Source organism: Salvelinus alpinus, chromosome 5, assembly GCF_045679555.1.
Source record: "Salvelinus alpinus chromosome 5, SLU_Salpinus.1, whole genome shotgun sequence".
Lineage (NCBI taxonomy): Eukaryota > Metazoa > Chordata > Actinopteri > Salmoniformes > Salmonidae > Salvelinus > Salvelinus alpinus.
In genome coordinates this window covers 85,309,714-85,327,292 of record NC_092090.1, presented here as the reverse complement: position 1 = coordinate 85,327,292, position 17,579 = coordinate 85,309,714, and the positions used below count along the sequence as shown (strand labels likewise).

At 40.5% G+C, this 17,579-nt stretch overlaps 1 protein-coding gene across 4 annotated transcripts in view; it reads left to right on the top strand.

The window, feature by feature from the left end:
* Window positions 1-17,579, top strand: part of LOC139577110 (ankyrin repeat domain-containing protein 13A-like) — a 33,686-nt gene that overhangs the window by 2,491 nt on the left and 13,616 nt on the right. For all 4 annotated transcript variants that reach the window (XM_071403935.1, XM_071403934.1, XM_071403936.1 and 1 more), the window contains one exon: window positions 13,349-13,484. In XM_071403935.1, coding sequence (XP_071260036.1) covers window positions 13,349-13,484 — 136 coding nt within the window. The remainder of the gene's footprint in view (window positions 1-13,348; window positions 13,485-17,579) is intronic.

Sequence of the window (17,579 nt, the reverse complement as noted above, 5' to 3'; positions counted from 1 at the left end):
CTTACCCTAGTAAAACTGACTATCCTGCCGATCCTCGACTTCGGCGATGTCATCTACAAAATAGCTTCCAACACTCTACTCAGCAAACTGGATGCAGTTTATCACAGTGCCATTCGTTTTGTTACTAAAGCACCTTATACGACCCACCACTGCGACCTGTATGCCCTAGTCGGCTGGCCCTCGCTACATGTTCGTCGTCAGACCCACTGGCTCCAGGTCATCTACAAGGCTATGCTAGGTAAAGTGCCGCCTTATCTCAGTTCACTGGTCACGATGGCTACACCCACCCGCAGCACGCGCTCCAGCAGGTGTATCTCACTGATCATCCCTAAAGCTAAAACCTCATTTGGACGCCTTTCCTTCCAGTTCTCTGCTGCCTGCGACTGGAACGAATTGCAAAAATCTCTGAAGTTGGAGACTTTTATCTCCCTCAACAACTTTAAAAAATCTGCTATCTGAGCAGCTAACCGATCGCTGCAGCTGTACATAGTCCATCTGTAAACTACCCACCCAATTTACCTACCTCACCCCCCATACTGCTTTTATTTATTTACTTTTCTGCTCTTTTGCACACCAGTACCAATATCTCTTCTTGCACATGATCATCTGATGATTTATCACTCCAGTGTTAATCTGCTAAATTGTAATTATTCGATTTATTGCCTACCTCATGCCTTTTGCACACATTGTATATAGATTCTCTTTTTTTCTACCATGTTATTGACTTGTTTATTGTTTACTCCATGTGTAACTCTGTGTTGTCTGTTCACACTGCTATGCTTTATCTTGGCCAGGTCGCAGTTGCAAATGAGAACTTGTTCTCAACTAGCCTACCTGGTTAAATAAAGGTGAAATAAAAATAAAAATAAATAAAACTGGCTTAGACCGCTGCACCACTCGGTCCCACTTATATCGGTACAGTCGTAAAAACATAATCATTACGAAACTTCTATTAGATCAAATAAACATCACATAGCAATTAAGCCATAATTTTTTGTTGTTGACCAAATTCGACACTCTCTCATTGACATCCATACAAAGCGTATTGCTTGGTTGGCGAAACAATGAAAAAATAGCCACCTGCTGTATGGAGATAGATTTTCTGCCAAGTTGGGCCTTTCTTTTCCTCTTCCTCTCCCGGTGTAATCATAATGCCAAAAACGTACAAAACGTTTCTATTGGACAGGTTTAGCAAAGAGGGCGGGCCTACCTGAATGTGTCCAATAGAAACACTTGTTTTTGTTGCTTGGGGTAATGATTAAGCCCCAGAATTTGTCCAATAGTAGGCAGGGCAAACCCATTTTTGTGATCTCGGGTCTACACTGAACAAAAATATGAAAGCAACATGTAAAGTGTTGGTCCCATGTTTCATTAGCTGTTCCATATGCACAAAAGTCTTCTTTCTCTCAATTTGTTGACATCCCTCTTAGTGAGCATTGCCAAAATAATCCATCCACCTGACAGCTGTGGCATATCAAGAAGCTGATTAAACAGCATGATCATTACACAGCTTGTTCTGGGGACAATAAAAGGTCACTCTAAAATGTGCAGTTTTGTCACACAACACAATGCCTGCCACATATGTATCAAGTTTTGAGGGAGTGTGCAATTGGCATGCTGACTGCAGCCAATGAATGTTAATTTCTCTACCATAAGCCGCCTCAAGTATGTTTTAGAGAATTTGGCAGTACATTCAACCGGCCTCACAACCGCGGACTACGTGTAAGCACTCCAGCCCAGGACCTCCACATCACCCGGGATCGTCTGAGGCCAGCCACCCAGACAGCTGATGAAACTGGGTTTGCACAATCAAAGAATTTTGGCACAAACTGTCAGAAACCATCTCCGGAAAGCTCATCTGCCTGCTAGTCATCCTCACGAGGGTCGTGAACTGAATGCAGTTTAGCGTCCTGACCAACTTTAGTGGGCAAATTCTCACCTTCGATGGCCAAATTTGTATTTGATTTGGCCATCGAAGGTGAGCATTTGCCCACTGAGTGCAGTTCAGCGTCGTAACCGACTTCAGTGGGGAAATGCTCACCTTCGATGGCCAGTGGCACACTGGAGAAGTGTGCTCTTCACGGATGAATCCCGGTTTCAACTGTACCGAGGAGATGGCAGACAGCGTGTATGGCGTCGTGTGGGTGAGAGGTTCTGATGTCAACGTTGTGAACAGAGTGCCCCATGGTGGCGGTGGGGTTATGGTATGGGCAGGCATGTTTCAGCATGATAATGCACAGCCCCATGTCGCAAAGATCAGTACACAATTCCTTGAAACTGAAAATATCCCAGTTCTTCCATGGCCTGCATACTCACCAGACATGTAACCCATTAAGAAGATTTGGGATGCTCTAGATCGACGTGTACGACCGTGTGTTCCACTTCCCACAATATCCAGCAACTTCACACAACCATTGAAGAGGGGCAGGACGATATTCCACAGGGCACAATCATCAGCCTGATCAACTCTATGTGAATGAGATTTGTCACGCTGTATGAGGCAAATGGTGGTCACACCAGATACTGACTGGTTTTCTGATCCACGCCCCTACCTTTGTTTTGTGACCAACAGATGCATATATGTATTCCCAGTCATGTGAAATCCATAGATTTATTTTATTTCAATTGACTGATTTCCTTATGAACTGTAATTCAGTAAAATCTTTGAAATTGTTCACTGTTCATCAAAATAAATAAATCACAGCATGATTAGTAGTTTTGACCTGATTTAAGTACAATACAATTGGAAATTAATGTTGAAAGTTAAATTTATTTTCCTAAAATGTAAGTGATGTAAATGATGCCGTCTGCTTCCTGTTGACAAGACATTTGGATAAATAGCCCAATGTCAACTGTTTTAAAGTGCCCAAATGAATGACTAATATGCAGAAACAGTTTGTTATATATTGAAAACCTAAACATAAAATGTACTATCTACACATACAGTGCCTTCAGAAAGTATTCATATCCCTTGACTTATTACACATTTTGTTGTTACAGCCTGAATTCAAAATGGATTAAATCAACAAACAAAAAAGTTCACCTGTTATATAACACACAATACCCCATAATGTCAAAGTGAAAACATGTTTTTAGACATTTTTGCAAATGTATTGAAAATTAAATGCAAAAATAACTCATTTTCATAAGTATTCACATCCTGAGTCAATGCATGTTAAAATCACCTTTGGCAGCGATTACAGCTGAGTCTTTCAGGGTAAGTCTCCAAAAGCTTTGCACACCTGGATTGTACAATATTTGCCCATTATTCTTCAAAAAATTATTTCAGTTCTGTCAAGTTGGTTTTTGATCATTGCAAGGCATAGATTGCCATAGATTTTCATGCAGATTTAAGTCAAAACTGTAACTCGGCCACTTAGGAACATTCACTGTCTTCTTGGTAAGCAACTCCAGTGTAGATTTGGCAGTGTGTTTTAGGCTATTGTCCTGCTGAAAGGTGAATGAATTGCCCAGTGTCTGGTGGAAAGCACACTGAAACAATTTTATCCTGGAAAAACTCCCCAGTCCTTAACTATTACAAGCATACCCATAACATGATGCACTATGCTTGAACATATGGAGAGTGGTACTCAGTAAGGTGTTGTATTAGATATGAACCAAACATAACACTTTGTATTCGGGACAAAAAGTTAATTGCTTTGCAAGATTTTTTTGCATTATTACTTTGCCTTGCTCCAAACAGGATAAATATTCTGTACAGGCTTCCTTCTTTTCGCTCTGTCAATTTGGTTAGTATTGTGGAGTAACTACAATGTTGTTGATCCATCCTCAGTTTTCTCCTATCACAGACATTAACTTATGTATAGTACCAGTCAACAGTTTGGACACACCTTCTCATTCAAAGGGTTTTCTTAATTTTTTATATTTTCTACATTGTAGAATAATAGTGAAGACATCAAAACTATGAAATAACACATATGGAATCATGTAGTAACCAAATAAGTGTTAAACAAATCAAAATATATTTTATATTTTTCAAAGTAGCCACTCTTCATTGATGACAGCTTTACACACTCTTGGCATTCTCTCAACCAGCTTCACCTGGAATGCTTTTTCAACAGTCTTGAAGGAGTTCACACATGTGCTGAGCAAATGTGGGCTGCTTTTCCTTCACTCTGCGGTCCAACTCATCCCTAACCATCTCAATTGGGTTGAGGTCGGGTGATTGTGGAGCCCAGGTCATCTGATGCAGCACTCCATCACTCTCCTTCTTGGTCAAATAGCCTGGAGGTGTGTTGGGTCATTGACCTGTTGAAAAACAAATGATAGTCCCACTAAACGCAAACCAGATGGCATGGCGTATCGCTGCAGAATGCTGTGGTAGCCATGCTTGTTAAGTGTGCCTTGAATTCTAAATAAATCACTGACAGTGTCACCAGCAAAGCACCCCAACACCATCACATCTCCTCCTCCATGCTTCACGGTGGGAACCACACATGCAGATATCATCTGTTCACCTTCTTTGCATCTCACAAAGACACTGCTGTTGGAACCAAAAATCTCACATTTGGACTAATGTCCATTGCTCGTGTTTCTTGGCCCAAGAAACTATCTCCTTATTGGTGTCCTTTAGTAGTGGTTTCTTTTCAGCAATTCAAAGATGAAGTCCTGATTCACACAGTCTCTTCTGAACAGTTGATATTGAGATGTGTCTGTTGCTTGAACTCTGTGAATCATTCATTTGGGCTGCAATTTCTGAGGTTGGTAACTCTAATGAATTTATCCTCTGCAGCAGAGGTAATTCTGGGTCTTTCCTGTGGTGGTCCTCATCGCCAGTTTCATCATAGAGCTTGATGGTTTTTGCGACTGCACTTGAAGAAACTTTAAAAGTTCTTGGATTGTTCCGGATTGACTGACCTTCATGTCTTAAAGTAATGATGGACAGTTGTTTCTCTTTGCTTATTTTAGCTGTTCTTGCCATAATATGGACTTTGTATTTGACCAAATAGGGCTATCTTCTGTATACCATCCCTACCATGTCACAACACAACTGATAGGCTCAAACGCATTAAGAAGGAAAGAAATTACACAAATGAACTTTTAACAAGGCACACCTGTTAATTGAAATGCATTCCAGGTGACTACCTCATGAAGCTGGTTGAGAGAATGCCAAGAATGTGCAAAGCTGTCAACAAGGCAAAGGGTGGCTACTTTGAAGAATCTGAAATATAAAATATATTTGATTTGTTTAACACTTTTTTTGGTTACTACATGTTTCCATATGTGTTATTTCATAGTTTTGCTGTCTTCACTATTATTCTAGAATGTAGAAAATAGTACAAATAAAGGAAAAACCCTTGAATGAGTAGGTGTGTCCAAACTGTTGACTGATACTGTTTTAAAGTCCCCATTGGTTTCATGGTGAAATCCCTGAGCCTTTCCTTCCTCCCCGGCAACTGAGTTAGGAAGGATGCCTTTATCTTTTTAGTGGCTGGGTTTTATTGATCCACCATCCAAAGTCTATTTAATAACTTCACCATGCTCAAAGGGATATTCTGTCTGCTTTTTTTATTTTAACCCATCTACCAATATGTGCCCTTCTTTGCGAGCCATTGGAAAACCTCCCTAGTCATTGTGGTTGAATCTGTGTTTGAAATTCACTACTCGACTGAGGGACCTTACAGGTAATTGTGTGTGTGTGGGGTACAGAGTTGAGGTAGTCATTCAAAAATCATGTTAAACACTATTATTGCACACAGAGTGAGTCCATGCAATGTAATATGTGACTTGTTAAGCACAATTTTACTCCAGAACTTATTTAGGTTTGCCATAACAAAAGGGTTGCATACTTATTGACTGAAAACATTTCAGCTTTTTATTTTTTATTAATTTGTATTAATAAAAAAAAACATAATTCCACTTTGACATTATGGGGTGTTGTGTGTAGGCCAGTGACCAAAAATCTGAATATAACCCATTTAAAATTTTGGCTATAACACCTTTTTATTGTTAAAGTTACGCCGACAGCGTCATTGCATTTTGGTACACCAGAATTACATTCATTTCCAATGAAACGCTGCGTTTGCCTTGCAGCATTGCATTGCAGAGGCAGTTGCAGTGCGTTCGGTGTGGTGCATACGTATGCTTCAAACTGTATGTGTAGACGGCTTGACAGAAATGGTAGCAGAAGGTGAATGTTGAACTGTTGTTGCATACACATCCAGATGATGCTGCGTACTATTTTGTGCAATGACGCTGTCGGTGTGTTCGAAGCGTTAAGGGGTGTGAATACCTTCTGAAGGCACTATACATGTGGAACAATAGTAATCATGGGCTGTTCCAAAATACCACAACTAAAAAGCAAAATGGAATCTGGAGATATTTTTTACATCACTGGTTATAGGACAACTTGCAGAACACAATGAGCTACATTTTAGAATGTTGTATTTTGATACAGGGGTCACCAAAACAGAAAGAGAAACGCAACACTGTTTTGTCAATCACTTATATCGATTATCACGTTGAAATCAATTGCTTGATAGGGGGGGTTTATGTCCTGTTAACTACCACAGCTCACAAACCATTCCCGAATCTGGGAATAATGTGTACATCCCTTGTTAGAGGACAAATTGTAGAAGACGGCTAGCTACATTTTTGAAGTGTTGCATTTTGATTCAAGTGGGTCGCCAATGCGGTAATTGTAAGGCAACTATTTTTTTGTTAATCACTTCCATGGATATCACGTTGAAATCAATAGAACAGGGACAAACGTTTAGGGTGTAGCGCTGTTTAAACTAACACTATTCAAATGCCACACGGAAACTTGAAATAACCTATACATAGTTGGTTAAATGAGACTTTGTAGAAGGCTTATATCTATATTTTTGAATATCGGATGTTGATTTCAGGAGGCTGCCTTCACGGAAAAAGGAACAAACGTACAGTTATGAATAGAACTACTGTTCTCTGAAGGAGGGAACGAGGTATAGCATACTATGGGGTGTCAATGACCAATCTTATTCACCTGAAACCTGAAAACTCGCCAATCTGGCGAATGGATGCCGAGCCTGCCCTCGATAGCACCACCTTCCTGGCTATAATACCGGGCCTTGCATTTATTTCCTCAATTCAGTACCAATCATCAGCGAGCCCAAACCCCTTGACGGCGCAGGGAGCAGTAGTTATATTTATAACTGTAGTTTCCCATTCAGTCGGTCACTCTGTATAACATACTATGGGAACATACAATCACACCCCAAACTGTCTCAGAGGGTACCAAACTAGGAGTCCCACAGCAGCCTAAGCACACACAGGTTCCACCGGCTCCAAAAAGGGGTTACAGAAGCCACCTTTTCCCCAATAATACTTACCCGAGAAGCCTGAACTGTTGGAGCCCCATATAGAACCTGCTGCATCCTGGCTATGCACACTGACACGCTGCCACTGCAGCCAAAGTCCATAGTGTCACGACTTCCACCGAAGGTGGCTCCTCTTCCTGTTCGGGCGGCGCTCGGCGGTCGTCGTCACCGGTCTACTAGCTGCCACCGATTCCCTTTTCTGTTGGTTATGTCTGTATTAGTTTCACCTGTTTCTCGTTTGGGGTTTTATTCAGGGCTATTTAAGCCTTCTAGGCCCGCCTGCTTTTGTGCAGGCTTGTTTTCTGTTCTATTTGTGGATGGTTGTGTTTGGTTATGTTTTTGGACTGTTTGGTGTCCTGTTTTGAGGAGGTCATTATTTTCGCTTGTTGTTGTTGGCGTGACCTTATTCTTACCGGAATAAATACAGCAAACCCAAAGAACCCTCTGCTCTCTGCGCCTGACTCCGCACCCACCACTCCTAGCTACGTGACACATAGACCCCACAGTTTCAACAACAATACTTACCTTGCGAGCCTGAAATGTCAACTCGTACAAGGACCCGCAAGTCCAAAACAACAGAACACTTGTCATGACTTGGTAAAGAGCACACACGCTGCATAACATCGACCCGGCCTCAGACAACCCCATTCAAGGTAATTTCACCGGAAGACACTTCGCCAGCAGCCCCAATCTTTCTCAGAAAGCCAGCCTGACGCCCAATGGAAGTTGAACCCAGCTGGAGACAATGGTCAGACGAACTGGTCTGAGCCAAATCCTCCTGATCATGTTTCCACCTCAGGCAAACAGGACGGCACTTGTGAGTATCTTCATTGTGAAACCACATACCCTAGGGCACGGTCGGAGATTCAAACTCGGCTGGTTAGACTTTTTGAAGCACTAGCTACACAGGCAGAGTAGAAAGTAGTGGGTTTTTAGCAAACACAAATCCTACCCAATAAAGGAAGCATTAGCTACACAAGCAGAGCAGAAAGTAGTTGTTTTTAGCAAATACAAAGGACCGAGTTTGGGAAACCCTGATCAAGGTGGATGAGTACTGTCTTTGAGTAAATTAATGCGAATTGAGGAAATTAATGTGAGCCCCGGTATTATAGCCAGGAAGGCGTGTTTTCAGTTTTCTTCCAGTGAATATGATTGGTCGTTGACTCCACATAGTATGTTATACCGAGTGACCGACTGAAAGGGAACCACTTTTCTGTAAGTTAATTTCAACTAATCATAACGCGGCATAGGATATCAGGTTTGCTGTTATTTAAAGGAAAATGTCAATTTCTCTACTTCATTGCCATCCTCAGCACCAGCCCAACATCAACATATGTGAAAATGGCACGTTTCTATTTTTTGTAGTAAAAAAGATGGCGAAAGATAAGTGTTTCCAATGACCTCATCAACCAATGCCTACTCACAATTGGTCAAAATCACACAATGATTAAAAAATATATATATATAATAATTCACCTTTATTTAACCAGGTAAGCTAGTTGAGAACAAGTTCTCATTTGCAACTGCGACAAGATGAAGCAAAGCAGTGCGACACAAACAACAACACAGAGTTACACATGGAATAAACAAGCGTACAGTCAATAACACAATATGGGAAAAAAATTGTCTATATACAGTGTGTGCAAATGGTGTGAGGAGGTAAGGCAATAAATAGGCCATAGTAGCGAAGTAATTACAATTTAGCAGATTAACACTGCAGTGATAGATGAGCAGATGATGATGTGCAAGTAGTGATACTGGTGTGCAAAAGAGCTGAAAAGTAAATAAAAACAATATGGGGATGAGGTAGGTAGATTGGGTGGGCTATTTACTGATGGACTATGTACAGCTGCAGCGATCGGTTAGCTGCTCAGATAGCTGATGTTTAAAGTTAGTGAGGGAAATTTAAGTCTCCAGCTTCAGCGACTTTTGCAATTCGTTCCAGTCACTGGCAGCAGAGAACTGGAAGGAAAGGCGGCCAAAGGAGGTGCTGGCTTTGGGGACGACCAGTGAGATATACCTGCTGGAGCGCGTGCAAGGTGTGGGTGTTGTTATCGTGACCAGTGAGCTGAGGTAAGGCGGAGCTTTACCTAGCATAGACTTATAGATGACATGGAGCCAGTGGGTCTGGCGACGAATATGTAGCGAGGGCCAGCCGACTAGAGCATACAGGTCGCAGTGGTGGGTGGTATAGGGGGCTTTGGTAACAAAACGGATGGCACTGTGATAGACTGCATCCAGTTTGCTGAGTAGAGTATTGGAAGCTATTTTGTAGATGACATCTCCGAAGTCGAGGATCGGTAGGATAGTCAGTTTTACTAGGGTAAGTTTGGCGGCGTGAGTGAAGGAGGCTTTGTTGCGAAATTGAAAGCTGATTCTAGATTTGATTTTGGATTGGAGATGTTTGATATGAGTCTGCAAGGAGAGTTTACAGTCTAACCAGACACCTAGGTATTTGTAGTTGTCCACATATTCTAGGTCAGAACCGTCCAGAGTAGTCATGCTGGTCGAGCAGGCGGGTGCAGGCAGCAAATGGTTGAAAAGCATGCATTTGGTTTTACTAACGTTTAAGAGCAGTTGGAGGCCACGGAAGGAGTGTTGTATGGCATTGAAGCTCGTTTGGAGGTTAGTTAACGGTGTCCAAAGAAGGGCCAGATGTATACAGAATGGTGTCGTCTGCGTAGAGGTGAATCAGGGAATCACCCGCAGCAAGAGCGACATCGTTGATATATACAGAGAAAAGAGTCGGCCCGAGAATTGAACCCTGTGGTACCCCCATAGAGACTGCCAGAGGTCCGGACAACAGGCCCTCCGATTTGACACACTGAACTATCTGCGAAGTAGTTGGTGAACCCGGCGAGGCAGTCATTTGAGAAACCAAGGCTATTGAGTGTGCCGATAAGAATACGGTGATTGACAGAGTCGAAAGCCTTGGCCAGGTTGATGAAGACGGCTGCACAGTACTGTCTTTTATCGATTACCAATGATGTCATTGGAAGCACTTATATTCCTCAGTCTTTTTTACAAAAAAACATTGAAATGCACCATTTTCACGTATGTTGATGTTGGGGTGGGGCTGGAGATGATGAATTTGAAGTTTAAAAAATGGTGAAGTTTCCCTTTAAGTGATAGTTGGACTGTCAAATCTGTGTATTGGTGTGTGGCCAGCGACTTTTATAGACCACTTTCTGTGTTTGCAAACATTGCCGCACGGGGGCGATGCTCGCAAGTTGGTGGCAGAGCACTGGGGAGGTCTTATAGAATGGCAGCAAAAAAAGCCTCTATTTGCTTATGAGTGCATTTCACACATTTTGGATTAAAATAGGATTTTAAGTCTTGATATAATGTCTGTCATCATCGCAAGTCAACTGCATTATACTTTTTTTTAAACACTTCAGCGTCAACCAGTAAAATGCTACAGCCTATGTCAATGAGCGTTAGCATTCAAGCTAATAATTCCTGCATCCAAAATAGTTATTTTGCAAAGATCACAACCTAGTATAATAGCGACTGTTCAAGCAAGAATCGGAACATAAATGTAAGCGTATGAGAACCCAAAATATACTACTGTTCAGAAGTTTGGGGTCACTTAGAAATGTCCTTATTTTTGAAAGAAAAGCACACACAAAATGTCCAATAAAATGAAGTTTCTTGGCAATTTCTCGCATGGAATAGCCTTCATTTCTCAGAACAAGAACAGACTGACGAGTTTCAGAAGAAAGTCCTTTGTTTCTTGCCATTTTGAGCCTCTAATCGAACCCACAAATGCTGATGCTCCAGATACTCAACTAGTCTAAAGAAGGCCAGTTTTATTGCTTATTTAACAGCACAACAGTTTCAGCTGTGCTAACATAATTGCAAAAGGCCTCTGTACTCCTATGTAGATATTCCATAAAAAAATCAGCCGTTTCCAGCTACAACAGTGATTTACAACATTAACAATGTCTACACTGTATTTCTGATCAATTTGATGTTATTTTAATGGACAAAAAATGTGCTTTTCTTTTAAAAACAAGGACATTTCTAAGTGACCCCAAACTTTTGAACGGTAGTGTAGGTATTTTTTTTAGAAGTAATACAATCGTAAATCTAGGTTATGTTGAATGGGCGCAGATGGCAATGGCTTTCTTACTGCAGCCAAGAGTCTGTGCGTGACGTCAGTGTGTTGTATACTGGAAAGGGGTCCATAAAGAGTCCGCCCCAAATTTTCCGTGCCATTTGAGAGTTAGAACCCATAGTTAATTTTCTATTACTATACTTTTTAGGAAGTATAGAAATAGTGCACATAGAATATATCTACCCCTTCCTATACTTGCTTTCAATGAGAATGACAGATCTATAACTAATTTTTCTATGTGAATTTGGTGGGTCGCCCAAAAAGTTACATATTGCAGCTTTAAAGGTAGACTCCGCGAAATGATGTTAGCAAGAGAACCACAAATATCGAGATAAGTGAAATGCAAGACTTAGCTCTCACAGTCACATGGTATCTGCGCATGTGCACGGGTTCACATCACGCTGTTCACAGCAAGGTAGACGGGGCCCAAAAACGACAGAAGTTGAGCCTTGTGTTTCAATGCTCTTAGTTGTTGCGGAAATTGACCCACTATGCTGTTTACTTTCTGCATTTATGTCATAACACGGAGTCTACCTTTTAAGCACTCGATCTTATGTCATCTTGATGAGTAATTCCTCTAAATGTTTAACCGGACGCTCTAGACTAAAGCCTCCGTAGTGTCTTTGCAGCAACTTGAAAGTTTGACGTCCCTACCAATAGAAACTCTCGATTTCATTGCAAAATATTTTCGATTTGGAGTAGGGTTGGGCATTTTAAAATTATTTCAGTATTCTAATAATATGATATTTTTTCGGGTAACCGTATAGTTGAAATACTTGGGTAAACTTCAGTGGAGACTCGCTCACACAACTCGAGAGATGGAGTCGGTGCGCTGGTGGGGGAGGGGCGAGAGAGGAGCAGGGGCCTGTGTTTGACAGTATGTGTGTGGCACAGAGCGAGAGAAGGTAGCCAAACTGACTCGCTACTTAGACAAACTTGTTGCTGCCATAGATTATCTATCATACCATCAGGTAGTGCCTGTCTTGACTGCATCAAATCATTTGTTAAGAAGCTAGTTAGCTACAGTAGCCAGCTAAGTTAGCCAGCTAGCTAGCTAAAATAATAAAGCTAATTGAGGCTATTTTGCTGCGCTCCCCAGTCCTTGTCCACACAACTCAATCAGTGGAGGCTGGTGGGAAGAGCAATAGGAGGACAGGAATGTAGTGGTATCAAACATATGGAAATCACATGTTTGAATCAGTTCCACTTATTCCATTCCAGCTATTACAATGAGCCCATCCTTCTATTGCTCCTCCCACCAGCCTCCACTAAACTCCATTCACATGAAACAACATTCTATCAGTTGGTTGATCATTGTAGCCTACCGACATAGGCTCACTTATAAAACGGTCATAAAGCTGTTTTATTAAAATGTTGAATGTAATGGTCTATCACTGTAAGCTATGTAGCAATATCACATAGATCATTTAATTTTAAAAGCCTTTAAGAAATATATATTATAGGCTTTTCTTTTCTCAAAATGAATACTCTTTCAAGTAATCAAATATTAATATCCATTCAGATATTCCAATAAGCGTGCCCATCCCTAGTTTAGAGTAAACAATTTCCGTTGCAAAACATTTTGCTACCGACTAATGAATACACCCCAGGTACCCACTGATTCTTGAAGAATAGAAACGCCTCAAGCTTATAACTGTCTTTCCCTATCATAACCCAAATATATGGTGGTTTTACTCCATTGGAATTGTTTGTTTTTGTTGCCAGTTGAGTCTTTAACAGGCATTGTATCTATAGCTTCCAGCATAGAATTAGGAATGAGAAAGCTAGCTAATCATTTTAAAGGATCTCTATGGCTTCCAGTGTGTACGATGTCGATCTGATGTGCAATTCTCTTTAGGTAGCTAGACTATTTGTTTTTGAAGACATTGCAGTGTTTGTTTGTTTCTTTCAGAATGACATTGAGGCTGTGGATCCCAGGGGAAGGACACCACTCCACCTGGCTGTGTCGCTGGGTCACCTGGAGTCAGTGAGAGTGCTTCTCAGACATGGCGCAGAAGTTACCAAAGAGAACACCAATAATTGGACAGGTTAGGCTGTTCTCAAGCGACAATTGTCCAAATGTAAATGTGTATTATTAATATTATGAATTCTGCATGCTATTTACATTTCCTTCAGAAAGTATTCACTCACCTTGACTTTTTCAACATTTTGTTGTGTTACAGGCTGAATTTAAAATTGATTAAATTGAGATTTGTGTCACTGGCCTACACACAATACCCCATAATGTCTAAATGGAATTATATTTTTACAATTTATTTTTTATTTATTTTTGTATTGAATATTCGAAACATACAATATACTTGCAGTGAAGCCGCTCAATAACTACATCATACCAGTCATCCAACATATTCCCATTCAGAGCGACACCCTGAAGCATCCAGGGTCAATGCCCTGCTCAAGGGCATGTTGACCGATCTACCACCAGGCCAAAAAACGTGAACTCGAACCCTTCAAGATCAACTGACCCGGTCTTGGAGTAATTGACTGTCTCTCCAGATCTCCTAACAGTACTATTTCTAGGGTTAATTTTAGATCAGTGCTATGCATTTTCAGCCATTCCTGAACCTGAGACCAGAAACAGGCTACATGAGGGCAATACCAAAATAAATAGTCTATTGATTCTGTATCCTCACAACAAAATCTGCGGAGCTTCGATGATTTTATGCCCCAAACATTTTGTTGGTGGCAAGAATTCTATATAATAATTTTAGCTGAAAAGCACAAAGTCTTGAATCTTGCTTTGTTTTATATATCAACTCAAAATGTATTCATTTTGATGTACCATGGAATCGGTACATCAAAAATCTCTTCCCAACTATTTTGCAATCTGAATGGCACAGTTGTCAACATCCTGGTCCTGAAATGAAACTGGTATACTTTCCTATTTATGATATTTTTATTCCTCCTCCAGTTTTGATCCTTTATATTTGGCAGACAGACCAGTTCCCTACCTCCTCCCGCTGCCACCCGTCTCCTCCATTTTTGGGGCAATGCTGTAATCAATTGGTTGTACTCTTGGATTGAGCAGACCTTTCCGTACAATTCTGATAACTCCATGAAGGACATAACTCTACCATTCCAATTTACAATATAATTTAAGAACAAAATACCCTTTTCAAACATCTTTCCCATAAATATAGGTATTTTATCAACCAGCACATTTCAGTTCAGCCATAATATTTGTTGTAATATTTGTTCTATCTTTTCAGGGGGATGAAATTGTAGCCAGCTCTGCAATGCTTGTTTGAAAAAGAGAGATACCTTTTTCAAAGTATCATTTTCAATTAATCGAAAATCATACATGGCAATCTGCACAAAGGCAAAAAGGCCATTTTTAAACAATGGATGAGCTTTTCTTAGTAATCTACTTGAGAACCATTTAGGGTTCAAATAAAACATTTGAATGAGTGAAGCTTTTAGAGAGAGGTTTAGTGCTTTTATATTCATTATATAGATAGGCACGTTTTATTTTGTCTAGTTTAACAATTTCGGCAATTAGCTTTCCATCTATAAAGGGTTTGTCCACAATAATAAAGGCACGCCTACCATCCTCCCTTTGTTGTCTTTGTACCGGATACAGTCTCTTACGACGTTCGTTTATCTCCCTTGGAAATTGGTCATTGAGACCGAATTTGGTCCCTTTAAGCTTCCTTCCCTGCTTTTGATCAGCTCCTTTTGTTGGTAGTGTTCAAATTTTCCCAGCCGTAAAGGCTAACCGCTTCATGGAATCCTTAGCAACAAAACTTTAGTTCGGATTAAAATCTATTTAATGAAAATGTTTTAATATTAACAACAAACCGAGTGTAGACAGTACAATGTTCTGTTGCGCGCTCTGATGACGTATCTCATTTTTACAAATGAATGAAAAGCTGAAATGTCTTGAGTCATTAAATATTCAACCCCTTTCTTATGGCAAGCCTAAATTAGTTCAGTAGTAAACATGTGCTTAACAAATAAGTTGCATGGACTCACTCTGTGTGCAATAAGTGTTTAACTTGATTTTTGAATGACTACCTCAACTCTGTACCCCACACATACAATGATCTGTAAGGTGTGGTGGTTAATTTCTTTACTATCAAATGAGGAGAGACAAACTTATCACACAAGTCAGAGTTATACTTAAACTGAATCTTTATTCACTTATTAATAAGGGAGCAGGTCAATACAACGCACACATATAAAGTGAATCGATTGAGTGCTCTACGATAATGATGGTCGACGATTCACGATCAAATGATTTGTTGAGAGCCCAGAGACAAAAGTACAAAGGTATTTTATAGCCAAGATACACCCCTTTCAACCTACCTACATGACGAACAACAGATATATAGAATGGGTCACAAGGTAAGGTTAAGATCTGTATGAAAGATACCTATAATACATAGCAGACCGTATCTGCTGTGTCAACAGCTTTCATTGTATCGAGACCAGTGTCTGTCCCTCCGACTCCAAACTGGAACCATCTCTCCCTGGTAAGGTATAGAACAGAAACATTAACTCATGCTCTGGAATGCTCTTTAGGTTTTATCACCCAAAAGACATTGTAAATCTCCTGTCAGTGTTTTCTCCCAGAGGCCCATCCTCAGTAGAACACACACACAATAGTTAAGAATACTCTATTCTGTTGCATAAAACAACCATTTTATGCAATAAAAGTATTATAACATAGTCTTGCAATTTTGCTCTCACAAAGGTCCCTCAGTCGAGTAGTGAATTTCAAATACAGATTCAACCACAAAGGCCAGGGAGGCTTTCTAGTGCCTCGCAAAGAAGGATACCTGTTGGTAGATAGGTAAAAAGACAGACATTGAATATCCCTTTGAGCATGGTGAAGTTATTAACTACACTTTGGATGGTTTATCAATACACCCATTCACTACAAAGATACAGGCGTGCTTCCTACCTCAGCTGCCAGAGAGGAATGAAACCGCTCTGGGATTTCACAGAAGCCAATGACTTTAAAACAGTTAGAGTTTAATGGCTATGATAGGAGTATCAACAACATTGTAATTACTCAATAATACTAACCTAAATGACAGAGTGAAAAGAAGGAAGCCTATAGAGATTTTTTAGAGGATAATGTGCAAATATTGTACAATCGAGGTGTATTTGTATTTATTGTGGGTCCCCATTAGCCAAAGGAGCAGCTACTCTTCCTGAGGTCCAGCAAAATTAAAAACATTACATTTACATTTCACAACACATTAAGTGTGGGCCCTCAGGCCACTACTCTACCACCACTACTCTACAACACAAAATCCATGTGTACGTCTGTGTATAGTGCGTATGCTATTGTGTGTGTGTGTCTTTCAGTCTCCTCTGTTCCAGAAGGTGTGGGTTTTTTTAATCTGTTTTTTAAATCTGATTTTACTGCTTGCATGAGTTACTTTATGTGGAATAGAGTTCCATGTAGTCATGGCTCTATGTAGTACTGTGCGCCTCCCATAGTCTGTTCTGGACTTGAGGATTGTGAAGAGACCTCTGGTGGCATGTCTTGTGGGGTATGCATGGGTGTCTGAGCTGTGGGCTAGTAGTTTGAACAGACAGCTCAGTGCATTCAATATGTCAATACTTCTCACAAGTACAAGTAGTGATTAAGTCAATCTCTCCTCTACTTTGAGCCAGGAGAGATTGACATGCATATAATTTAATGTTAGCGCTCCGTGTACATTTAAGGTTCAGTCGTGCTGCCCTGTTCTGGGCCAATTGTAATTTTCTTAAGTCCCTCTTTGTGGCATCTGACCACACAACTAGACAGTAGTCCAGGTGCGACAAAACTAAGGCCTGTAGGACCTGCCTTGTTGATAGCGTTGTTAAGAAGATAGAGCAGCGCTTTATTATGCTACTGTTGTATCATCATCATCCAGGGTTACTCCAAGCAGTTTAATCGCCTCAACTTGCTCAATTTCTACATTATTCATTACAAGATTTAGTTGAGGTTTAATGAATGATTTGTCCCAAATACAATGCTTTTAGTTTTTGAAAAATGTAGGACTAATTTATTTATTGCCACCCATTCTGAAACTGACTGCAGCTCTTTAAGTGATTTCACTTGCTGTGGTAGCTGACGTATATAATGTTGTGTCATCAGCATACATAGACAGACAGGCTTTACTCTAGGC